At 39.2% G+C, this 21021-nt stretch overlaps 2 protein-coding genes across 5 annotated transcripts in view; one reads left to right on the top strand and one right to left on the bottom strand.

The window, feature by feature from the left end:
* WDR19 (WD repeat domain 19) overlaps positions 1 to 12044 on the top strand; it is a 93792-nt gene extending 81748 nt beyond the window's left edge. For 2 of the 3 annotated variants that reach the window (XM_032853194.1, XM_032853213.1), the window contains 4 exons: positions 344 to 467; positions 1255 to 1331; positions 1846 to 1970; positions 11743 to 12044. In XM_032853194.1, the coding sequence (XP_032709085.1) occupies positions 344 to 467; positions 1255 to 1331; positions 1846 to 1957 (313 nt within the window). In that variant the 3' untranslated portion in view covers positions 1958 to 1970; positions 11743 to 12044. The remainder of the gene's footprint in view (positions 1 to 343; positions 468 to 1254; positions 1332 to 1845; positions 1971 to 11742) is intronic. The other variant, XM_032853204.1, reaches the window with a different exon arrangement.
* A 2152-nt stretch (positions 12045 to 14196) lies between these two features.
* RFC1 (replication factor C subunit 1) overlaps positions 14197 to 21021 on the bottom strand; it is a 75700-nt gene continuing 68875 nt past the window's right edge. For both annotated transcript variants that reach the window (XM_032853226.1, XM_032853236.1), the window contains exons 22-25: positions 20529 to 20674; positions 17194 to 17407; positions 15644 to 15835; positions 14197 to 14680 (exon numbers count right to left, since the gene is read on the bottom strand). In XM_032853226.1, coding sequence (XP_032709117.1) covers positions 14597 to 14680; positions 15644 to 15835; positions 17194 to 17407; positions 20529 to 20674 — 636 coding nt within the window. In that variant the 3' untranslated portion in view covers positions 14197 to 14596. The remainder of the gene's footprint in view (positions 14681 to 15643; positions 15836 to 17193; positions 17408 to 20528; positions 20675 to 21021) is intronic.

The raw sequence follows: 21021 nt of genomic DNA, 5'->3' as shown, positions 1-21021 counted from the left end.
GAGAGCGCGGGAACACTGCTGTGGCCACGGGCACTTCGGCGGCACAGCCCTGGATAGCCTTGACCAATTCAGTCCACAAAGGGGAGAGACGGGGGGAAGAAGCGGGCTTACCCCATCAGTGGCATCCGTGGCACAGGAAGAGGAGAGAGCACAAGCCACCCATGTTCTGTGCCATTTACTATGCTGCAAACTCCAGCCCCCACATGTGGGCTGGATGATGCGACACTTTAACCCCTCAATTCCTCTCCCTCCGCCCTGAGCGGGAGTGCAGGCTGATGGGACCTTCTCCAGCCTCAGATCTCGACTGTGCAGAAGTAGGCATGTTATGTGATCTCTCTCACAGGAGACCCGATACCTCCGAGACAGAAGAGCCCACAACCCCGTGTCCATTCTGCGAATTTCTTCTCCCCGAGTGTGAACTCCTCTGTCCTGGATGTAAAAATAACATCCCGTATTGCATTGCAACAGTAAGTTTGTAATACGTATGTCTTTATATATATATATTTATAGTCCATTTGAATACTTGATGTGTAAAAAGCAAGACTTGGCAATCAGATGGTCCTGGGCTTAAATCCTTCTGCCACTTTACTGGCTCTGTGATCCTCTGCAATTTGCTTTACCTTGCTAGGTCCAACCGTAACAGCGCCTGCCTATTGAGAGAAACTGCAGGCTGATGACAGGACATATGTAAAGCCTCAGTGCTCTCTACCTGGCATACTGAATAAGTGGTGGCTTTTATTATTCGTTTTAATATTAAGACCTTGTAGAAAAATTTTTGAAGATTTTTTTGAGAAAGAGAGAATGTATGCACATGTGGGGGGTGGGGGAAGGAGCAGAGGAAGAGGGACAGCTGACTCCACGGTGAGCACGAGCCCGACGCAGGGTTCCCAGGGCTCAGTCCCCGACCCTGAGATCATGACCTGAGCCAAAATCGAGTTGGACGCTCAACTGACTGAGCCACCCGGTGCCCGGTGTTAGAAGATGTTAAATACCAGATTATTTGTTAATCACTAGACTAACAGAAACTTTATTTAAAGGGACATAAATTTAGGTGATGATATCACAAAATTGAAGACCATTCTTTATACATGAATTGATAAATGAAATCTGGCTTCTGTTTGCCCCCATCTCTTTCTAGTCAATTGCTCACCTAATTTAGAGGTCTGGCTTTTAATTTTAATACACTTATTATAATTGAATAATGGCAGGAAATTTTTAAACAATGAATTTTACTCTTAAGTGTACTGTTTCTAGGGCCGACACATGTTGAAGGATGACTGGACCGTGTGTCCACATTGTGACTTCCCTGCTCTGTACTCGGAATTTAAGAGGTAAATTTGCATCGTTTCACTCGGTCACTCAGATTTACCCCAAAATAGGCCTTTCATTCAACCACTCTTTTATTCTGAGGTCTCCTTATTCATATTCCTAAAGATCTCTAAAGGCCCAAAGCTTCTGTGACCTTTGAGAACATTATCCTTAAAGGGGATTTTGCATGAGACTGAATATTCCTGGTTCTTTTTTTTTTTTTTTAAGATTTTATTTATTGATTTGACAGAGAGAGATCACAAGTAGACAGAGAGGCAGGCAGAGAGAGAGAGAGGGAAGCAGGCTCCCTGCTGAGCAGAGAGCCCGATGCGGGACTCGATCCCAGGACCCTGAGATCATGACCTGAGCCGAAGGCAGCGGCTTAACCCACTGAGCCACCCAGGCACCCAATATTCCTGGTTCTTAAATTGTGTGATGAATATGTACCAAGGAGGTGTAGACAGGATTGCTTTTCACATTAGAATAACCTAAAGCTAAAGGAATGTTAATCTCCTCTGCCTTTCCCTCCCCGAACAGCATGTTAAACACGGAAAACACATGTCCTATGTGTTCTGAAAGATTAAACTTTGCTCAACTAAAAAAAATCTCCGACTGTACCCAGTTCCTGCGGACAGAGGTGGAGCAGTGAGCGGCCCGTGCAGGTGAGTCCCAGACCATCTGCTCCCTTCCCCAGGGCGCGAGGGTCCGGAGTAGGCAGGATTTATAGTTTGTATTGGCTCCTTTTTGTGCATCGTGTAACTTGTCCGATTTGAAGAATCTGACAACAAACCAGTTGATGTCCTTTAAAAATGCTGGTCACACTGTCTCCATGGTGACAAAGGCTTTTTGGCCGTGTAGCACCATGGATTCCAACCGTAATGTATTTTATCAAATCATAAGGGCTTCTTTTTAATCAGTCCATTAAAACTAGAGCCAGCTAGTAACAGTGGACTCTTTTAAAGTTCAGAATATATCATAAAACTTTTGGCATCCACAGATTGGAAAAATCCCTTTTTCTTTCCAAGTCTCATTTGTGCCACGTAGCAGGGGCCCACACCCCTTCCATTTGCATTCCATCAGCAAGAATTTACTCCGAGCCACACACACTGCGGAGGGAGGCAGGCTAGGTGTCACGTCTCCCTGGGAAGCCAAAGCCCTGCCCAAACCTGGGAGACTCTTCAAAGAGAAGCAGGGAGCTCGGTCCGGGCCACAGCATCTCCCCTAACCTGGTTAAAAGGCAACTCGGTTTTCTCTCCATCTGCATCATCTCAGCCAGGAGCTGCTCCGCCCCAGCCGCTGGTCTGGGTGGAAACCCGGTCATTATCTGTGACTCACCTCACCCTCACCCCTGTCACCCAGTCCATGGGCAGGTCCTCTCAGTCTACCTGCGGTGTTACCAGGTTCCTTCATAAACCCTCCAGGGGCTTTTTCTCGCACATGCAGAAACAAGGAGCATCCGCCGCCCTGTCTGCTCCCTGTGCTGCAGCCCCGCTAGGTTTTTTGCTGTTCCTCGCGTGCTCCTGCTTTCCACAGCACCCGCAACCGCTTACATTCCCATCAGCAGCCTACGAAGGCTCCATTTCCCCACAGCCTCAACATCTTGATTATAATCATTCTAGTAGGTGTGAGGTGATAGCTCATTGTGGTTTTGATTTCCATTTTCCTAATGACTAAGGATACGGAGCATCTTTTCATGTGCTTGTTGGCCACTTGGGTATCTTCTTTGGAGAACAGTCTATTCAAGTCCTTTGCCCATTTTTTTAATTGGGTAATTTGTCTTTTTATAGTTGAGTTGTAAGAATTCTTAAGAGATACCAGTGTTTTATCAGATACATGATTTGCAAATTTCTTCCCTCATTCTGTGGAAGAAGTTTTTACTTTCTTGATAGTATCCTTTGACGTAAGCATTTTTATTTTGATGAAGTCCAGTTTCTTTTTTTTCCCTCTGGTTTCCCACGCCCCCTCTTTTGGTCACATTTGGACTCTTAGCTAAGAGTTTTATAGTTGTTGCTCTTCATTTACATCTTTGATCCATTTAATTTTTGTGTATGGTGTGTGGTCAGGGATCCAACTTTCTTTTGCCAGGTACATGTTCCAGTGCCTTTTGCTGAAAGACTGGTTTTCCCCATTGTTACTGGGTTGTCTTTCTGTTATTGAGTTGTAAAACTTCTCTTATTTGTATTTTGTAGATACAGGTCTGTCAGATATATTTTACAAATATTTTCTCTGTCTGTGGCTTCCCAATTCTTTTCCTTAATGGCATCTTTTGGTGAGATTTTGTTGAATTTATACATTTTTAAGTTTTATGGTTATTGTATCCTGTCTAAAAAAGTATTTGCCTACTAACAAGGCCCAAGCATATTCTAGTATATTTTCTTCTAGAAGCTCTAGGTCTGTGATCCATTTTGAAATTATCTTTGTTTACACTGTGAGATGAGGACTGAGATCTCCCCTGCCCCAAGTGGATAGCCAGTCTTCCAGCACCATTTGTTGAAAATTCTTTTCTTTCTTCATTGAATTGCTTGGGTGCTTTTTGTTGAAAATCAATGAGGTTTTAAATGTTGATCTATTTCTGGACCCTGTCTTTTCCATTAATGTATCTGTCCCCTATTTCAATACTACACTGTCTTGGTTACTCTGACTTTCTAATACATCTTAAAGTCAGGTACTGTGGATCCTCCAATGTTGTCATTTTTTACCAAGATTGTTTCGACTACTCTTAATGTTTTCCATCTCCCTATAAAATTTCAGAATAAGCTTGTCAAGTTCTATTTTTAAAGCTTGCTCAAATTATGATTAGGATGCACTTCGTTTTCTTGTGGCTGTATAACATATTATCACAAATTTAGCATCTTAAAACAATATACATTAATTAAGTCCATTTTCTTATTGATAAATACTTGACATCAGTTGTTTAAGGTGTATAAAAAATGGTTATGTATGCAGAAATGATTATTACAGTAAGTTAACATCCATTGCCACACAGAGGTACAAATTTTTTTTTATTGAGAACTTTAAATCTCTTAGTAACTTCCAAATATACAGTATGGTTAACTGTAGTTAACATATGGTACAATACATCCCTTATGACCATGTACCTTTTCACCACTTTTATCCATTCTACCCACTCCCCACCCCAGGCCTCTGGCAACAGCAAATTGTTCTCTGTATCCATGAGTTCAATTTTTTTTTATACACATCAGAGTATACAGTATTTTGTCTTCCTCTGATTTCACCTACTGTAGTGCCCTCCCTCAAGGTCCATCCATGTTGTGGCGGATGGCAGTATTTCCTTTCTTTTATGGCTGGATAATATTCCCGTGTGTGTTCATGCATGCATACACATGTGCCATTTTCTTTATCCAGTGTCATTTCTTTATCCAGTGTAGATGGACACTTAGGGTTGTTTGTCTTGGCTATTGTAAATAATGCCAAAATGGACATAGGAGTACTGATATCTTTCAAGACAGTGATTTTGTTTTTCAGATAAATACCCACTAATGGAACAGCTGGACCACATGGTAATTCTATTTTTAATTTTTTGAGGAAGCTCTGTACTGTTTTTCACTGTTGCTGCACCAGTTTGCATCCCTACCAACAGTGCACAAGTGTTCCCTTTCCCTCACATCTTTGCCAACACTTGTGATTTCTTGTCATTTTGGTAATACCCATTTGAACAAGTGCGAGGTGACATATGACTGTGGTTTCAATTTGCATTTCCCTGATAACCAGTTATGTTTGGCAGCACCCTTTCATGTACCTGCTGACCGTCTGCCTATCTTGTTTGGGAAAATTTCTATTCAGATCTTATGTCCATTTTTAATTGATTTTTTCCAACTGAACTGTAGGAGTTCTTTATATTAATCCTTTATCAGATCTAGGATTTGCAAATATTTTCTCCCAATCCATATGTTGCCCTTTCATTTTGTTGATGGTTTCCTTTGCTGTACAGAAGTGTTTTTGCATCTATGTTCATCAGGGATATTGGCCTAGAACTTTAGCTTTACGCCTTTCCGCCTTTGTTTTTGGTGTTGAATCCAAAAAATTGTTGCCAAGACTGATGTCAAGGAGCTTATTACCCTCTATATTTTCTCCCCACCCCCCATTTTCTTCTAGGAGTTTTATGTTTTCAGGTCTTCTGTTCAAGTTTTTAATCTGTTTTGAGTTGATTTTTGTGTATGGTGTGAGCTAGTGGCCCAGTTTTCCCCACACCACTTATTAAAAAGACTCTCCTTTCATATGTATATATATATATACACTTTTTTTTCCCTTGGCTCCTTTGTCACAAATAAATTGACCATATATACATGGGTTTATTTCTGAGCTCTCTATTCTGGTCCATTGATCTTCACATCTGCTGTCTACTGTGTGACTATCTTTATGCCAATACCATACTGTTTTGATTACTATAGCTGTGTAATATAGTTTCAGGAAATGTACCTGCAGTTCTGTTCTTTCTCAAGATTGCTTTCGCTACTCAGGATCTTTCTATTTCTGTGAAAAAAAAATCATTGGAAACTGATAGAAACTGCATTGAATCTGTAGATTATTTGGGGTAGTATGGACACTTTAACAGCTTTAATTCTTCTAATCTGTGAGCATAGAATATCTATGTATTTTTCTTTAATTTCTTTCACCAGTGTCTTATAGTTTTCACCACACAGGTCTTTCACCTCCTTGGTTAAATTTACACATAAGTATTTCATTCTTTTTTTATGCAGTTTTAAGTGGAATTGTTTTCTTAATCTCTGATAGCTCATTATTATAGAAATGCAACAGATTTTTGTATATTTTGTATCCTGAAACTTCACTGAATTCATTTATGAGGCTTTAACAGTTTTTTAGTGGTCTCTGGGGTTTTCTACATATACCATGTCATCTGCAATTAGTGACACTTTAACTTCTTCCTTTCCAGTTTGGATGCCTTTTCTTTTTCTTGCCTAACTACTCTGGCTAGGACTCCAAGTACTATGTTTAATTAAAAGTGGCAAGAGTAGGCATCCTTATCTTCATTCTAATCTTAGAGGAAAAGCTTTTAAGCTTTTAACCATTGAGGAGGATGATAGCTGTGGGCTTGTCTTATATGGCCTTTATTACGTTGAGGTATGTTTCCTCTACACCCACTTTGGTGAAGTTTTGTTGTTGTTTTTTTTTTTTTAATAATTAAGTGGGTGTTGAATACTGTTAAAATGCTTTTTCTGTATCTACTGAGTGATCATGTAATTTTTATTCTTCATTTTCTTAATGTGGTATATCACACTGATTGGTGTGTGAATGTTAGACTATCCTTGCATCCCTCGAATAAAACCCAGTTGGTCATGGTCTATGATCCTTTTAATGTATTGTTAACTCTGGTTTGCTAATAGATTGCTTAGGATTTTTGCATCTATGTTCATCAGGGATACTGGTCTAGAACTGTCTGGTTTTGGTAGCTGACTAATGCTGGCACATAAAATGAGTTTGGAAGTGTTCCCTCCTCTTCTGTTTTTTTGGAAGAGTTTGAGAAGGACTGGTATGAATCCCTTAAATGTTGGTAAAATTCACCAGAAAAGCCATCTGGTCTTAGACTTTTGTTTGGTGGGAGGTTTTTTCCATTACAGATTCAATCTCCTTGCTAGTAACTAGTCTGCTCAGTTTTCTGTTTCTTCATGATTCAGTCTTGTAAGGTTGTATGTTTCTAGGCATATTCCATTTCTTTTCTAAGTTGTTTCTAAGTTGTTTCATTTGTCACTGTGTAGTAGTTCATAGTAGTCTTTTATGATCTTTTGTATTTGTGTTATACATTATACTATCTCTTCTTTCATTTGAGTCCTTTTTTTGTCTTGTTGAGTCTAGCTAAAGGTTTATCTATTTTCCTTAACCAGCTTTTAGTTTTATTGTTCTTTTTAGTCTCTTTATTTCTGCTTTGTTATTTTCTTTCTTCTATTAACTTTAGGCTTAGCTTGTTCTCTTTCTAGTTCCTTGAGGTATAAGGTTAGGTATGTTTAACTTGAGATCTTTCTTGTTTCTTGATGTAAGGCATTAATTGCTAGGAGTTTCTCTCTTAGAACTGCTTTTGTTACCTCCCTTAAGTTTTGATATATTGTCTTCCCATTTTCATTTGTCTCAAGATATTTTTTCTTTTGGTTTCTTCTCTCACTGGTTGTTCCATAGCATGTTGTTGAATCTCCACATATTTTTTAATTTTCCAGTTTTCTTCTTATAAATAACTTCTAGTTCCGTACGATTGTGGATAGAAAAGATGCTCAGTCTTCTTGAATTTATTGACTTATTTTCATAGCCTAACCTGTGATCTGTCCTGGTGACTGTTTCATGTGTGCTTAACTCTGTATATTCTGCTTTTGGATGAAATGCACTGTAAATGTCTGTTAAGTGTGGTGTTTCCTTGTACTGATTTCCTGTCTGGATGCTTTGTCCACTCTCTGTCCCCTACTCTTAGTATATTGCTATTTCTCCCTTTAGACCTTAATTTTTGCTTTGTATCTTTAGATGCTTCTGTGTTGGATGCATACTTACAAATGTTATATCTACTTTTGTGTTGATCTTTCTATCATTGTATAATGACCTTGTCTCTTATTGCAGTCTTTAAAATCCTTTTTGTCTGATATAAGTAAAGTTATTCCAGATTTCTTTTGATTTCAATTAGCCTGAAATATTTTCCATTCCTTCACTTTCAGCCTGTGTCCTTAAAACTAAGTCTCTTCTCAGCAGCAGGATAGATGGATATTGTTTTTTAATCCATTCAGCCATTCTTGACCAGAGGATTTTAGCCAGTTTGCAATATAAAGTAATTATCGACAGATACGGACTTACAAAATAGCCAGAAAACAATAAAAATGGGAGTTAAGTCCATTGTTCTTTCCTTCTTCTCTTGTTCTCTTTATGATTTAAATGACTTTCCCTAGTGGTATGCTTAGATTTCTTTTATCCTTTGTGTATCTACTGTAGATTTTTGTTTTGTGGACACCATGAGGATTACATTAAACCTATTTTAAGTTGATAACAAATTCTGAGGCTCTACATTTTTATCCCCCATTCTATTTTTGATGTCATAGTTTGTATCTCTGCATCTTGAATGTCCATTAAATTACTGTCATGATGGTTATTTTTACTACTTTTGTAAGTGATTAACCCACCACCATTACAACAAGATTATTCTGAATTAACATATTAACCTTTAAACATTCAGATTTATAACTTTCGTATGTCTTCCTCTATTAACCAGCACTTCCAGCTTAAACCACCTTTAACATTTCCCGTAAGGCTGGTCTAACTGTTATGAACTCCTTCAGCTCTTCTTTGTCTGAAAAACTCTCTTTCAGTTCCAACGGACAATACTGCCTGGTAGAATATTCTTGTTTCACATTTCTTTCACAGCAGTTTGAATAGGTCATGCCATGGTCTTCTAGTCTGCAAAGGTTTCTGCTGAAAAAGTTGCTGATGATCTTACAGGGGTTCCCTTGTATGTAACAAGTGGCTTCTCTCCTTTAGCTTTTAGCAATTTAATTATAAACGTGTCTTGGTGTGGGTCTCTGGGTTCATCTTGTTTGGGAACTCTGGGTTTCCTGGATCTGGTTATCTGTTTCCTTCCCCAAGTTTTCAGACTTTCTCCTCTCTTTTGGGACCCTTATATTGTGAATATTGGTTGATGTTATCCCATAAATCCTTTAAATGATAATCACTTTTTTTCATGCTTTTATCTTTTTGCTGTGCTGAGGAGTTCCATGGGCCTGTGTTCAGATTCATTGATCCTTTCTGTTCATTTAGCCTGCTATTGGAAACTTTTTATTGTATTATCCAGTTCAGTAGTTGTATTTGAGTCTGTGATTTGTTTAGTACTTTCTTCACTTTGTTCATGAATTGTTTTTATGACCATTATTGTAAACTCTTTATCATGTAAATCACTTATCTCCATTTTGTTAAGGTCTTTTTCTGAGGTTTTACCAGTTTTTTTGTTTGGAACATATGCTTCTATTTCCTCATTTTCATTGACTCTGTGTTGGTTTCTAAGCATTAGCTAAAACAGCCACCTCTCCCAGCCTAACCATTCAACACTGCCCTGGTTCTTCTTTTTTGTTGCTCCCAGTTAGTTGAGGGTATGCCAAGACGTGTCAGTATCCTGAAGGGGGAAATCTCAGTCAGCTCCTAGATGCAGACTGATTGAAAGCTGAACCTTCAGGCCACAATTATTAAGCAAATAAGCCTCTTTCATAAAGACTGGGCATTTCTGTCTGCTGCTTCTGCATTAAGCACTGAAAGACTAGGTGGTTAAGAGTGGTTTCTGTTTGTGACAGTCTAGTTAGGACTTGCAAATGTAAAGCTCTCCTGGCCACCAGAGCTAGGTGATTATCGGGTGTCCCTTGAGCAGCAGCAGAAACTGGAGTACCAGACTTGTGCATAAGCTCCTTTTTGAGAGATATTGGCTACCTGGCACAAGGCAGAGAAAGAACACAAAGATGGTGCTTGCTAGCCTCCACAGTCTCAGCAGAGTGTTGCAGTTGGCCCCTAAGTATATGTTAAATTAGGAGCCTGCCTTAGGCCAAAGCTTTTAAGACAATAGGCCTTTTTCACAGACAGGGTGCATTCCACTCTGCTGCCTCTGATCTGGGCCCTGGGGGATTAGCCACGGTGAGTCCATGTGATCTCATTTTGAACTGTTTTTTAGTTAGCCCTATCCTTTTAGTTCTTGTGGATACAGGGCCTGTTGCCTTTTAAAGCTAGAGATTTTGGAGGCCCATCTCTCAGGTGGAAGTCTTAAAAGTCAGGGCACCAAATGTGGGGTCCAAACCCTTTACTCTTCAGGGAGAAGCTAGAACCTATTGAATTCCCTCCTGGTTGTGTGTCATCATGCTGGGGTGGGGTTTACAGCAAGATTTTCTCACCCTCTCCTACCCATTTTGCTGTGGATTTTTTCTTGTTCACCTGATGTGCAGAAGTTACTTAGCTAGTTTCTAGGATCTTGTTCCATATGCAGCTGTAGATGCACTGTGTCCATGGGAAGAGGTAGTTCAGGATCTTCCTGCATTGCAATCTTGAACCAGAACCTGTCTCAGAATTTCTGAACCAGAACCCCCCTCACAATTTCTGTGAATCAGTAATACAGGCACGGCTAAGCAGAGTCTTCTGTTCAGGATCTCACAAGGCTGCAGTTGGTTGACCTGCAGTCCAATGTGAGACTCTTGTCCAGCGTGTGTGTTGGTGGAATTCCATGCTTACCATCAGAGTACTGAAGCCCTTGAATCCTAGAAGCTGCCCTCAGTGTTCTAACACATGGCATTCCTTTCAACATGGAACTGTGCTTCCAGTCCAGCATAAAAGTCTCTTCCAAGCCTGTGAAGTTCAAGGGTTTACATGGAGTGTATATGCAGATTTGGGGGGCAGTGCCCTTTTCTCAGGGTATTATCCCTATCACTTCAGTAGTTCCACCAGGCCCAAACTCTATTCTCTGACTCTTTGAGCTAGGAAGACTATGACTTCTCTGTCCTCATGGACTTACCCTCAGGTCAAACGCACAGGAAGATGAATCTTACCCAGTGGACTTCTCTTCTTTCAAGAATTGACACCTTCCCAATTTCTGCCAGCTTTTGGTTGCTCTTCCAATACCTCTGAATAGTTGTATTTTGTCCCGAGTTTGTATCTATTATCTGCAGGAGGATAATCTACAATTCTGCCAAAGGAGAATCTTGCTTATGTTTTTAATAATCCTACATAGACTCTCTCCAAACACTATCCCTGCATTAAAGCAGAGACTTAATCCCACGGTTCCTATATACTTGCAGATATGCTCTGATAAGTTATGATTATGCACCATCTTTTGAAAAAGTCACTATAAATGTCTTATTGAACAGTGAATAGTGGTTGAGGCTACTGTTCACTGACTCCTTTTATCTTATTTTAAGATTTTACTTATTTTTTTTTTTTTTGGACAGAGAGAGACACAAGTGAGAGTGGGAACACAAGCGTGGGGGAGAGAGAGGGGGAGGAAACAGGCTTCCTGCTGAGCAGGGAGCCTGATGCGGGCCTCGATCCCAGGACCCTGAGATCATGACCTGAGCTGAAGGCAGAGGCTTAACAACTGAGCCACCCAGGCGCCCCTCACTGACTCCTTTTAGACAAGGAACCATTAATGACCATTCAGTTTCAGGAAAATCTTCACAGATTGCTGAGCACTTACCCTGCATTTTCCCATTCTTCCCAGTAAAGTGACTATTATCATCACCCTCACTTTATAACAGTTCAACAGTTTGCCTGTACACTTTTAGTCAAAGCCAAGATTTAAACTCAATACTGATTATAGACTGGAGGTTTCTAACTTGAATAGTCATTGCTCCACATTCCAGAAATAAGCAAAAATTTTTGTAGCATAGCTTGGCTTTATTAGTGCTTGCCAGTCATTTGAAACACTTCTAAAGATGTGGGGTTTGTCTTTTCTAGATATAATGTTCCTGAAAAGATACCACTTTTCCACAGGAGGCGAAGTTTCCACCCCTGGTGGTTTCTGGATACAGAAAAAAGAAAGACTCTTCAGGTCACAGACATTGTACAGTTGCCATTGTAGAATGGCAAAAATAGTGACATGTAACCTTGCTGTTTATTATACTTCATAGAGTTCCTCTTCAAGTTACATATTATATGCTCTGCACTGTTAATAGTAGCCTATGATGTAACTGTAAATATTCAACTTTTTGATAACTTTTATATTTTGAAGTGTCTCCTTTAAAATAAAATCATTCATTGGATATTTGTAATGTTTTTCCTGGATTTAAAGGGAGATAGCATTGTGAAGTTCGGGCAGCAGAGACATTAACACTTAAAAGTCTGAAATGAGAAGTTTAGTAGAATCAGTCCTAGAATAAAAACACCAATTTAAAAGAATGAAACTATAAACCGTAAGCTTTTATCTCCTGTGTTAATTCCTTTCACAAAATTAAATCATCTGACTGCCCCTGAAGACATACATTTTTCAAAATCTTCCCCATATCACACACACCTCATATTTTTCCTGCATCAGTATATGCTTCCTTGTCATCCAAAGCCAATGTCTCCAAAGTCTGGGCAGCTGGCAGTTAGTCCTAGAGCCTAAATTTGAATGCTTCAGATGATAGGATCTTACCGTATAGCCACCAGCATCCTGAGTGTTACAAGTGTACCTGCCAGCCTACGGTATTAGTACCTAAGTGACAATCATGTCTTCCTGTATCCAAGCATCCACATACATGATGCCTCCAACTTTCTGATCTGATCTTCTTCCTGCAAAGCCTGGCTAGAGAATAAGTGATACAAGTCACTGTCATTAAACTCACCTATCATCCTCTTGTTTTCCTATTATCACTGGAAGCATGTTGTAAAGTTATAGGAATAAGAGCCAAAGGCACTGTGGGATTTGAGTGAGTAAAGCACACCATAGTTGGAGAGTTATCGGCTTTAAATATTCACTGATAATTAGCATAATTACACCAGAACTTATTTAGGAAGATACAACAATACTAGTCCTTGTTAATAACTTCAAGAGGCCAATATTGTTGCTGCAGTAATGGACCGCAAACACTTAACAGGATGAAGGAGAAGGCACAGTAGTTTGTTACAGCTTCCAAAATGGCCAAGACACAACAGATCTCAAAAGAAGTATGCAGTTTTATTCTGCAAAGCCACGTGGCCTCACAAAGCTCCAGCAGATCCATGTTGTCCTCCTATTTTAAAGAGCAGGTTTATAATCTCTAATTCTAAAAGTTATTTATCTCATACACTGATTATGCCAATCATAGAGCATTTAGAATTAATAACAAAATCATAATTTACAAGTAAATTCATACTCATTGTTCTAGCTGCAAGGAGCTTACACCCTTTCTTGGGGAGAAAAAACAAGTAGGCAGCACGACTTTCATATCAGAAAGCAATAGAAACAGGAGAATGTTTGAAAGCAAGCCATGCTCACCCCACTGGTGAGGTGAGTTAGTCATCAATCGAGGAGCTCTTCATTGAAGCAGAAGTTTTAAGCTGGGCTTTGACAGAGAGGGGCAAGGCCAAAGGCAACGTTTAATTTCCATAATGAAGTCAGGCTACAGGAAAGACATTTTTCACACTTGTAAATACACTTTAAATGTTTCAAGAACTTTATGTCTCACCTCCCAAACAAGACTGTCAATTACTCAAAGGGAGGAAATAGTATCCTAATTTTACATGCCTTTTAGCACATACCTCTGAGCATTTACTGACAAAATTCCAAAAGAGCTAGACAACTAAACTCCAAGCTACTTTCCACGGCCTCAGAGCCACTCTGCAAGTACAGTTACAGGGACCATCCAAAATTCCAGTATGATCTGTACAATCGCTCACAGGGCAGAACCAGAGCTCCCAGAGGAAAAGTAACGAAAGCCAGCATTCATTTTGTCCCAAGGCAGAGTGAGACTGAGATCCTGACCCCGCCTACACCCTACTGGCTTAAACCCGATGAGCTGAGACTCTGGAAGGCTGAAAATGTGGCTTACAGTCACCCATCCCCTCCAGTGATGCCACAGGGGCCTCTCCATGACATGCTGTTCATGACAGAGATCCCGCTGGCACTCACGGAGGTACTCAGGAATGAGAGTTCTGACTGTCCAACTGCCGAAGTTCTGCTTCACACAGCTGGTTAGTGAGGAATAGAGTTAGCTTTTTACCCAATCATTTGCAAACTAATAAGGAATGTAATATACCAACATATTATTTTACTGTACTAGAGGACATTTTAAGAATTTGCACATATGTCGCATGGAACATTTTTATTCCTAATTTATATTTTGAATGATATCTGACAATATACAAAGAATACCAGCTCTAGGTGGTGACTGTTTTGTATTATGATTTATTTACAAAATTTCACCACATCATAGTAACTACCTTTAAAAAAAAAAAAATAGGCATTGGTCCTATAAAGGCCATTAGGATAAATTCTTAAGCCTACAAAAGTTGCCTTAGTACCAATGTTCCCAGGCATATTACTGTTACCTAAAATCTGACTCCAAAGCCCACATGTAGTTTCTGATTATACACAATTTGAAGCACAATCTAATTAGATTGACAGGGGACAGTGGAGGACCCAAGCAGTCCTATCAACCTCTATAAGAGGCGTATGTTAGCCTACTGGTTACATCCCTCTAGCTGTACCACCATTTATTTATAATGGGACCACGGAGTTGCCCCATTATGCTAAAATAGGATTCCTTTGGAAAAAACAAGGCATTATCTAGACAAGCTAGACTGGTCAACCGGGCAAGTAAAAAGTGGCTGTCAGTAGTGGAAAACAGTTTCATTTCTTTGAACTTTTTCCTTTTCCTTTCCTGGACTCCTTATCTTTTTCTGATTTTGAAGGCTTTGAAGATTTTGTCTTTTTCTGTTGGGAGAGAAGAATGCACAAAATAGTTAATAGCTGTATTTGAGGCAGTGAAATAAGTCAATTTCTAAAATGAAGCAAATCTTTACCTGCAACTTAATAAAAAGAAACGTTGCAAACATCCTTCAACTACCACTACACCTGATGAGCTTGCTTTGAAGCAACAACTGGGCTAGTTGGGGCCTTTAACTACTGAAAAGCTGTTTAGAATCTACAACTAAGATATGTTCCCCAGGCACACAGAGTCTTGGATTTAGGAGATAGGTACATTTAGGGAAGACAAAATAAGCAGGACATAATTTACTAATAAGATAATGTTTTAAAGAAGAATTTCCCATCATTTTGAGAGGAGGAGAGAGGGAGACAATCTCTCATGTCTATGGAAGACTAAAGAGCTATACTGGAGAAGGCCACTTTTCCTTCCCCTGCATATACAAAACAGAAATGAGGGACAAGAATGACACACACTAAGGATAGAAAAGAACAGAGACTAGATTCCTTTGCCTTAGCCAGCGGTAAATAGTGGGCGGATACCATAAATGGTTTTAATCTTTCCTAGCACAAGACAAGATTGTTTCATCCTGAGAAACTTCTATAGGCAGTTCGATGGCGATAGCAAAACAAATTACAGAAGAGAGAAACAGTTTCACTGAAAATGTTTTTCTTAATGAAACTGTAAAAATATGTGTCTATTGTAAAACATACCAATGACCAAACAAAAATGGTACTTTTTCTAAAATAGCATATGACCATCAATATGATGGCCTATTTTCTTGCTTTCTTCCACTATTATAAGCAGCTATTTATAAGAATAAAATCTACACCTTTCTCCACCCTCAATGTGATGAACCTAAAAATTTAAAACAGGCCCTGAATGATTTCAGAAGGCGAGTTGTACACAAGAAAGGATAAAACTATTGAGGGAGTATCGTGGCATTTCCTGTCTGTAGCTTAAAATACTACCTTGATCATTGCATCAGTTTCCATAGAGTCTTGGTCTTTCTCATCAGATTGAGAGTCATCTTCATTTAACTCTTCACTGTATTCAGAATCCAGCGTGGGGCCTGTGCTGTGTCTGGGTGCCTTTACAGCCTGAAGGGAATATGGAGTGAGGTGGACTTCCTTATTGTAAGTTCTGGTGAAGGCTGCTTTCACCTACGGGAAAGGAATAGAGGCTGTTAAAAATATACGGGCCAAAAAGTCCTTTTAAAATAAAGGTTTTGTGAGATCCAGCAAGATCCTTAAAATACTCTGCAAAATATTATATATATACATTTAAGTGTATGTCTGCACATTTTTCTGTGATGACGTTCTATTATTTTTCATGACATTCTTAATAGAGCCATGAGTCAAAAATAAGAACCAGTATTTGGGAACATTAGGCAGACAAAAAGAGAGAAATTTTACTTGTGAGATTTAACCGTGCATTCCACTGTTCTACAAAGTAAGAGGTACAGTGACTCAATAAATCAAAGAAGACTTACAATATGGTCCAAGTTAAAGTTGGCCCTTAGGTACCACAAAATACATAAATTACCTTTATCATCATAATAATGGTTATTTAAAAATACTAACTTTATCATAATAATAATGGTTAATCAAAACTACTAAGTAACTTGAAAAGCCTTAACTTGAAGCTTCTAAACATAGTTGTAGAATTAGTCCTTGAATTCTAACAGTGGTGGTCTCTTGGGAGAATTTACCCATAACCATAAAGTCAGATCAAAATTCTAAAGAAGGCAAGCCACAGAGAATATTTATCTTCTAAAATGGCACCAAAGAAATAGGCAGAGTGTGAGGTATTAGATATTACAAATTCATGTTATGTCATTTTAATTTTTTCATGCTCCTTATAAAGTATAACTATTATAACTATAATAAACACTAAATTCACAGATTAGGCAGACTGAGAAAAAGTATAAAAATCCTCAGCCAATAAACATATCTTTCTTTTCATAATGTATTACCACCACCTGACTTACTTCCCCAGGCTCATCATTTTTACAAGGAATACATTTATATTTGCTTCTCTAGATTTCATGTCTTGTTTTTCCACTCAATGTTAAGCAATGCTAAAACTACAAATCGTTAAGGTCAAATCCAGAACTCCATTCTTTTTTTTTTTTTTTTAGTTTTTTTTTTTTTTTAAGATTTTATTTATTTATTTGACAGAGAGAGATCACAAGTAGGCAGAGAGGCAGGCAGAGAGAGAGGAGGAAGCAGGCTCCCTGCTGAGCAGAGAGCCCGATGCGGGACTCGATCCCAGGACCCTGAGATCATGACCTGAGCCGAAGGCAGCGGCTTAACCCACTGAGCCACCCAGGCGCCCCAGAACTCCATTCTTAATACTGCACTCAAACAGACTCTTTGGAAAGCCTAGGCCATAAGAAGGAAAAGCATTTAAAGGGGAAAAAATTAAACCATTTTAAAGCACCTACAACATTTCTAAAACACTTCTACTACAAACCTGGTAATTACAAAGTGATGGAGAACCAGTGGGTTACATAATTTACCTTGGGATCCAGCTTGGAGAAGGGACTAGGTTTGCCTCCCCAGCTGCTCATTTCCATGATATTCTCAAAGTCTTCTTTCATCAAGTAGTAGGCGTCCATAAGAGCAATGACATCCTGTACTCCTTCTACCCCTTGTGAGGTCAAGGGCTGTACAAGTGCATCCCTTATATGGGACAGGTAATCCATGTTTACAGTCCTTTTGCTGGAGTAAGTTCTTAAGCCAAAACAAAAGAGACATAACTGTAGTCAGTGGCAAACTACCACCAACTCAAGCCATAGTGTGCTGAAGTTCAATCCACTTTTACTAATGCCTAATGTCAGGTCTACTATTTAACAGCTGACAGAGAAAGCCTAGCACTACACCATCAGGATAATGGACACACCAGTGTGCTCAAAGGGAGTAAATTTTCTACTTATCTGGATCAGTAAATGAAAAACACAAATGTAGGTTCCATTACCAACCTACTCTCAGAGCCTGGGCAACACAAGAATTCTATGTGCTCATACTTAACTAAGCCAAAGATTACTCATTCCAGTTCCAAATATTAAAAATATCAGTAAAAGGCAGCAAGATTTCCTACCTCAAGTTCCACTGCTACTTCCTACAAGAGGGTCTGGTTATACCTTTTGATCTTTGATTCTAACAGGCAAAATTACACATAAATATTTCCCTCATATTTCCTAATACAGTTACTCTGAAATCTTTAGTTCTAGGGCAGGGTCTTCCCCAAACTAAGAAAACTACAGAAAATGTCCCTGTATAATCACAAGGTGGTCCACACTTGTGAGGGGAAGGCTTCAGGAAAAAGTCTGCTGTGAACGACACTGTTATCATGAAATGACTTTCTCTCTTGCTCTTAAATACTGTCACTTAAAGACAGAAGATAGATGAACAAAACAAAATGCTACCACTCAAAATATTTCCAATCCAGCTGCCTCCATCATCAAATGAGGCAATTATATGTGTGCATAATCCATAAATTTTATGTGTGCGTAAAAAATTATATGTGTGCATAATCCAAACAAGAAACCTCAAAAGCTGCTGGCCTTCAGAACCCATAAAAATGTTTAAATTATTCATGGGTCCTGCTCTTGTCTTCAGGTAACTGAGTCTCAATAGTTCTCTTGATTTGAAATCTAGAACCCTGCCCCCAGCTGTTTTACAACCTAGGCAAAGAACCAAAAAAAAAACCCTTATTTTAAATTCACCCATTTCCTCAAGATTCAGTCTTCCATTGTCAAGCACAACTAGTGCTTGAAGACAAGTATGGGCCCTAAACCACGGTGCCTAAGAAAATCATGAAACCTTTGTCAAAACTGTTCTCTTACTTTGTTCCATTACTGTTATCTTCTATTTAGAATCACAGAAAATTCAACTCTAGAGAAGTCTAAAGGTACTATCTAGTGTTCCTAAATCAAGGGTTCTTAACCTCAGAAATCTGTAATTCCCCTAGCATTATTTGTGCATTAGCGCAATTGGGAGTAATAAAGATCAAAGAGCTTTCCAGATTCTCGAAGGCATCTATAACCCCAACAAGTACTAATAATAAAATCACTTTACCTTTAAAATCCACCTTAAAGATAAAGAGAAACTAAGATCTATGAAAATACAATGACTTAATTAGGATTGAAAAGTTAAATAAGAAGGTCCTAATTTACTTTAAAAATTTACTTTAAAAATTGTGAAATTCGCTATAGATATCCTCTGCTGATGACAATATCGTATACGTGATTCATTAAGGAATATTTACTGACCCAATTTTATATGCTGGATGGGCAGGCCTACCTTCCACCAGAAATGTTTGGTCTAATGGGAGAAGGGGACAGACATACAAAAGCACAGCCACAAAAAAAAACAAAACAAAACTGGAAGTCCAGTGCCCACAATCTACATGAATACAGTGGGGGAGTCAAAGGCAATACCCGCAGGGCACAGGGATGCATCACCTTTTTAAAAAACAGAGGGCAGGGAGGAGGAAAAGAGCTCAGAGCCTGGCCTCCCCCTTGAGCAATGAGTAGAGCAGTGGGAAATGCAACCCTTTCTAATTTCTAGAGACCATGGACATCCCTTGGCTCTTGGTCTCTTTTCCCATTTTCAAAGCCAACAATTAACATCTTAAAATGTCTTTCCCTCTCTCTGTGGCTTGATATGGCTGCCTCCCTTTTTTCTTTTTGGTAAAGACCCTTGTAATTACACAGGCTTGCCCATATAATCCAGGATATTCTTTGCATCTTAAGATGGCAATAAATTCGTGTTATTTTAAACCATTAAGTTTGGGTAATTTGTTACAGGAACCATAGGAAATGAATACAAGAGTCGCAAAAAAAAAAAGAAAAAAAAAAAAAGACCCATGCCATAGACTAGAAAGAGGGAACACAGTAGGAAGCAAAATTTTGCAGGAATTGAAGAACGAAAGAAATTTCAGTTCAGCTTCAAACAAAAGTTCTGAGTGGACCAATGTTAACATCGCCTCCAGAGATCAGAAAGAGAAATAAGACTGCTCAAGTTCTTCGTGGTTAAAATAAATTCCTGAAGTTCACTTAATATTTGTATGCATGCACATTCTCTAAGTTTCTGAACTTTAACAACACTGTACCAAATAACAAGAGTTTTTGGACTTCATTAAACTTCTCCAAGCACACTTTCAATCATCGGCATGTCTGCCTCCTGTTGTCTCATGCTGAACTATGTCCCCTATCCTAAATGACCTGGTCAGTCTACTACTAGGATAGCTAAAAACTGGTTTATTTATTTTAACAGTACCCTTTTTCCTGTTAAGTTATTTGGAAGCTGAGACATTCTGTATACCTACTAGTAATAGGCACAGTCATAATGATAAACAGTAGCACTACCTCAGATTTACGTAGCTTTTTTTTTTTTTTTAAGATTTCATTTATTTATTTGACAGAGATCACAAGTAGGCAGAGAGAGAGGAAGGGAAGCAGGCTCCCTGCTGAGCAGAGAGCCCGATGCAGGACTCAATCCCAGGACCCTGGGATCATAACCTTAGCCGCAGGCAGAGGTTTTAACCCACTGAGCCACCCAGGTGCCCCAGATTTACGTAGCTTTAAACTTAATCTTAAAGTTACGGATTATCTACCAACTGGGCTTATTCTCCAAAGTATTCCTTTACGTGATAAGACAAGTATTATATGGATTATAGATAATTAACACCCAGGCCAACAAAATATAAGGAACTTATCCAGGACCATTTATCTAGTTAGCAATAAAATCAAAACTAAAACACCGATCTTTTGACTGACGCTATCCTCACTGGATAAAGACTAAACACGCTACGCTGAGAAAATGCCAGACCCGGACTAACACCACTTACCTGAGACTCATGTGAAGTGCTAGGTCCTGCACAATACGATCGTGTTTGCCGGTAGATGAGTGCCTCCCCAACCAGCTTGGGAAGGTTGGAAACTGGGTCATGTACCCCCTCATTAACTCTCCAGGAAGAACACTGGCATAAATGGCCTGAAAAAAATCAATTGCAGTCCACTGAATTCAGTGCAAAGTTGCTTCCTATGCTACTGGCTTCCAAGGAGTCTCGAGCAAATGAAGCAACACTGTCCCAGGTACCTAATTCCAGAACATCACACCCTTTCCCTCTGTCTCTCTTCCATCTGAGAACAGCGGATCGGTCCAAAACATGTTATGGCCCTCAGAGAGATCATCTGGCATTTCGGCCTCCTTGACCAACTAATCCCAAAACACCAGTTACTTCAGAAGGCAGAAGAGACTTTAAGAGGAACATGACTGGCTTTAACATGAACTATTGATAGCACAGCTGGATCAAAGCATGGAAAACTGAACAGAGCATT

Source organism: Lontra canadensis, unplaced genomic scaffold, assembly GCF_010015895.1.
Source record: "Lontra canadensis isolate GAN:19392208 unplaced genomic scaffold, GSC_riverotter_1.0 scaffold1, whole genome shotgun sequence".
Lineage (NCBI taxonomy): Eukaryota > Metazoa > Chordata > Mammalia > Carnivora > Mustelidae > Lontra > Lontra canadensis.
This window is presented reverse-complemented; position numbering and strand designations above follow the sequence as displayed.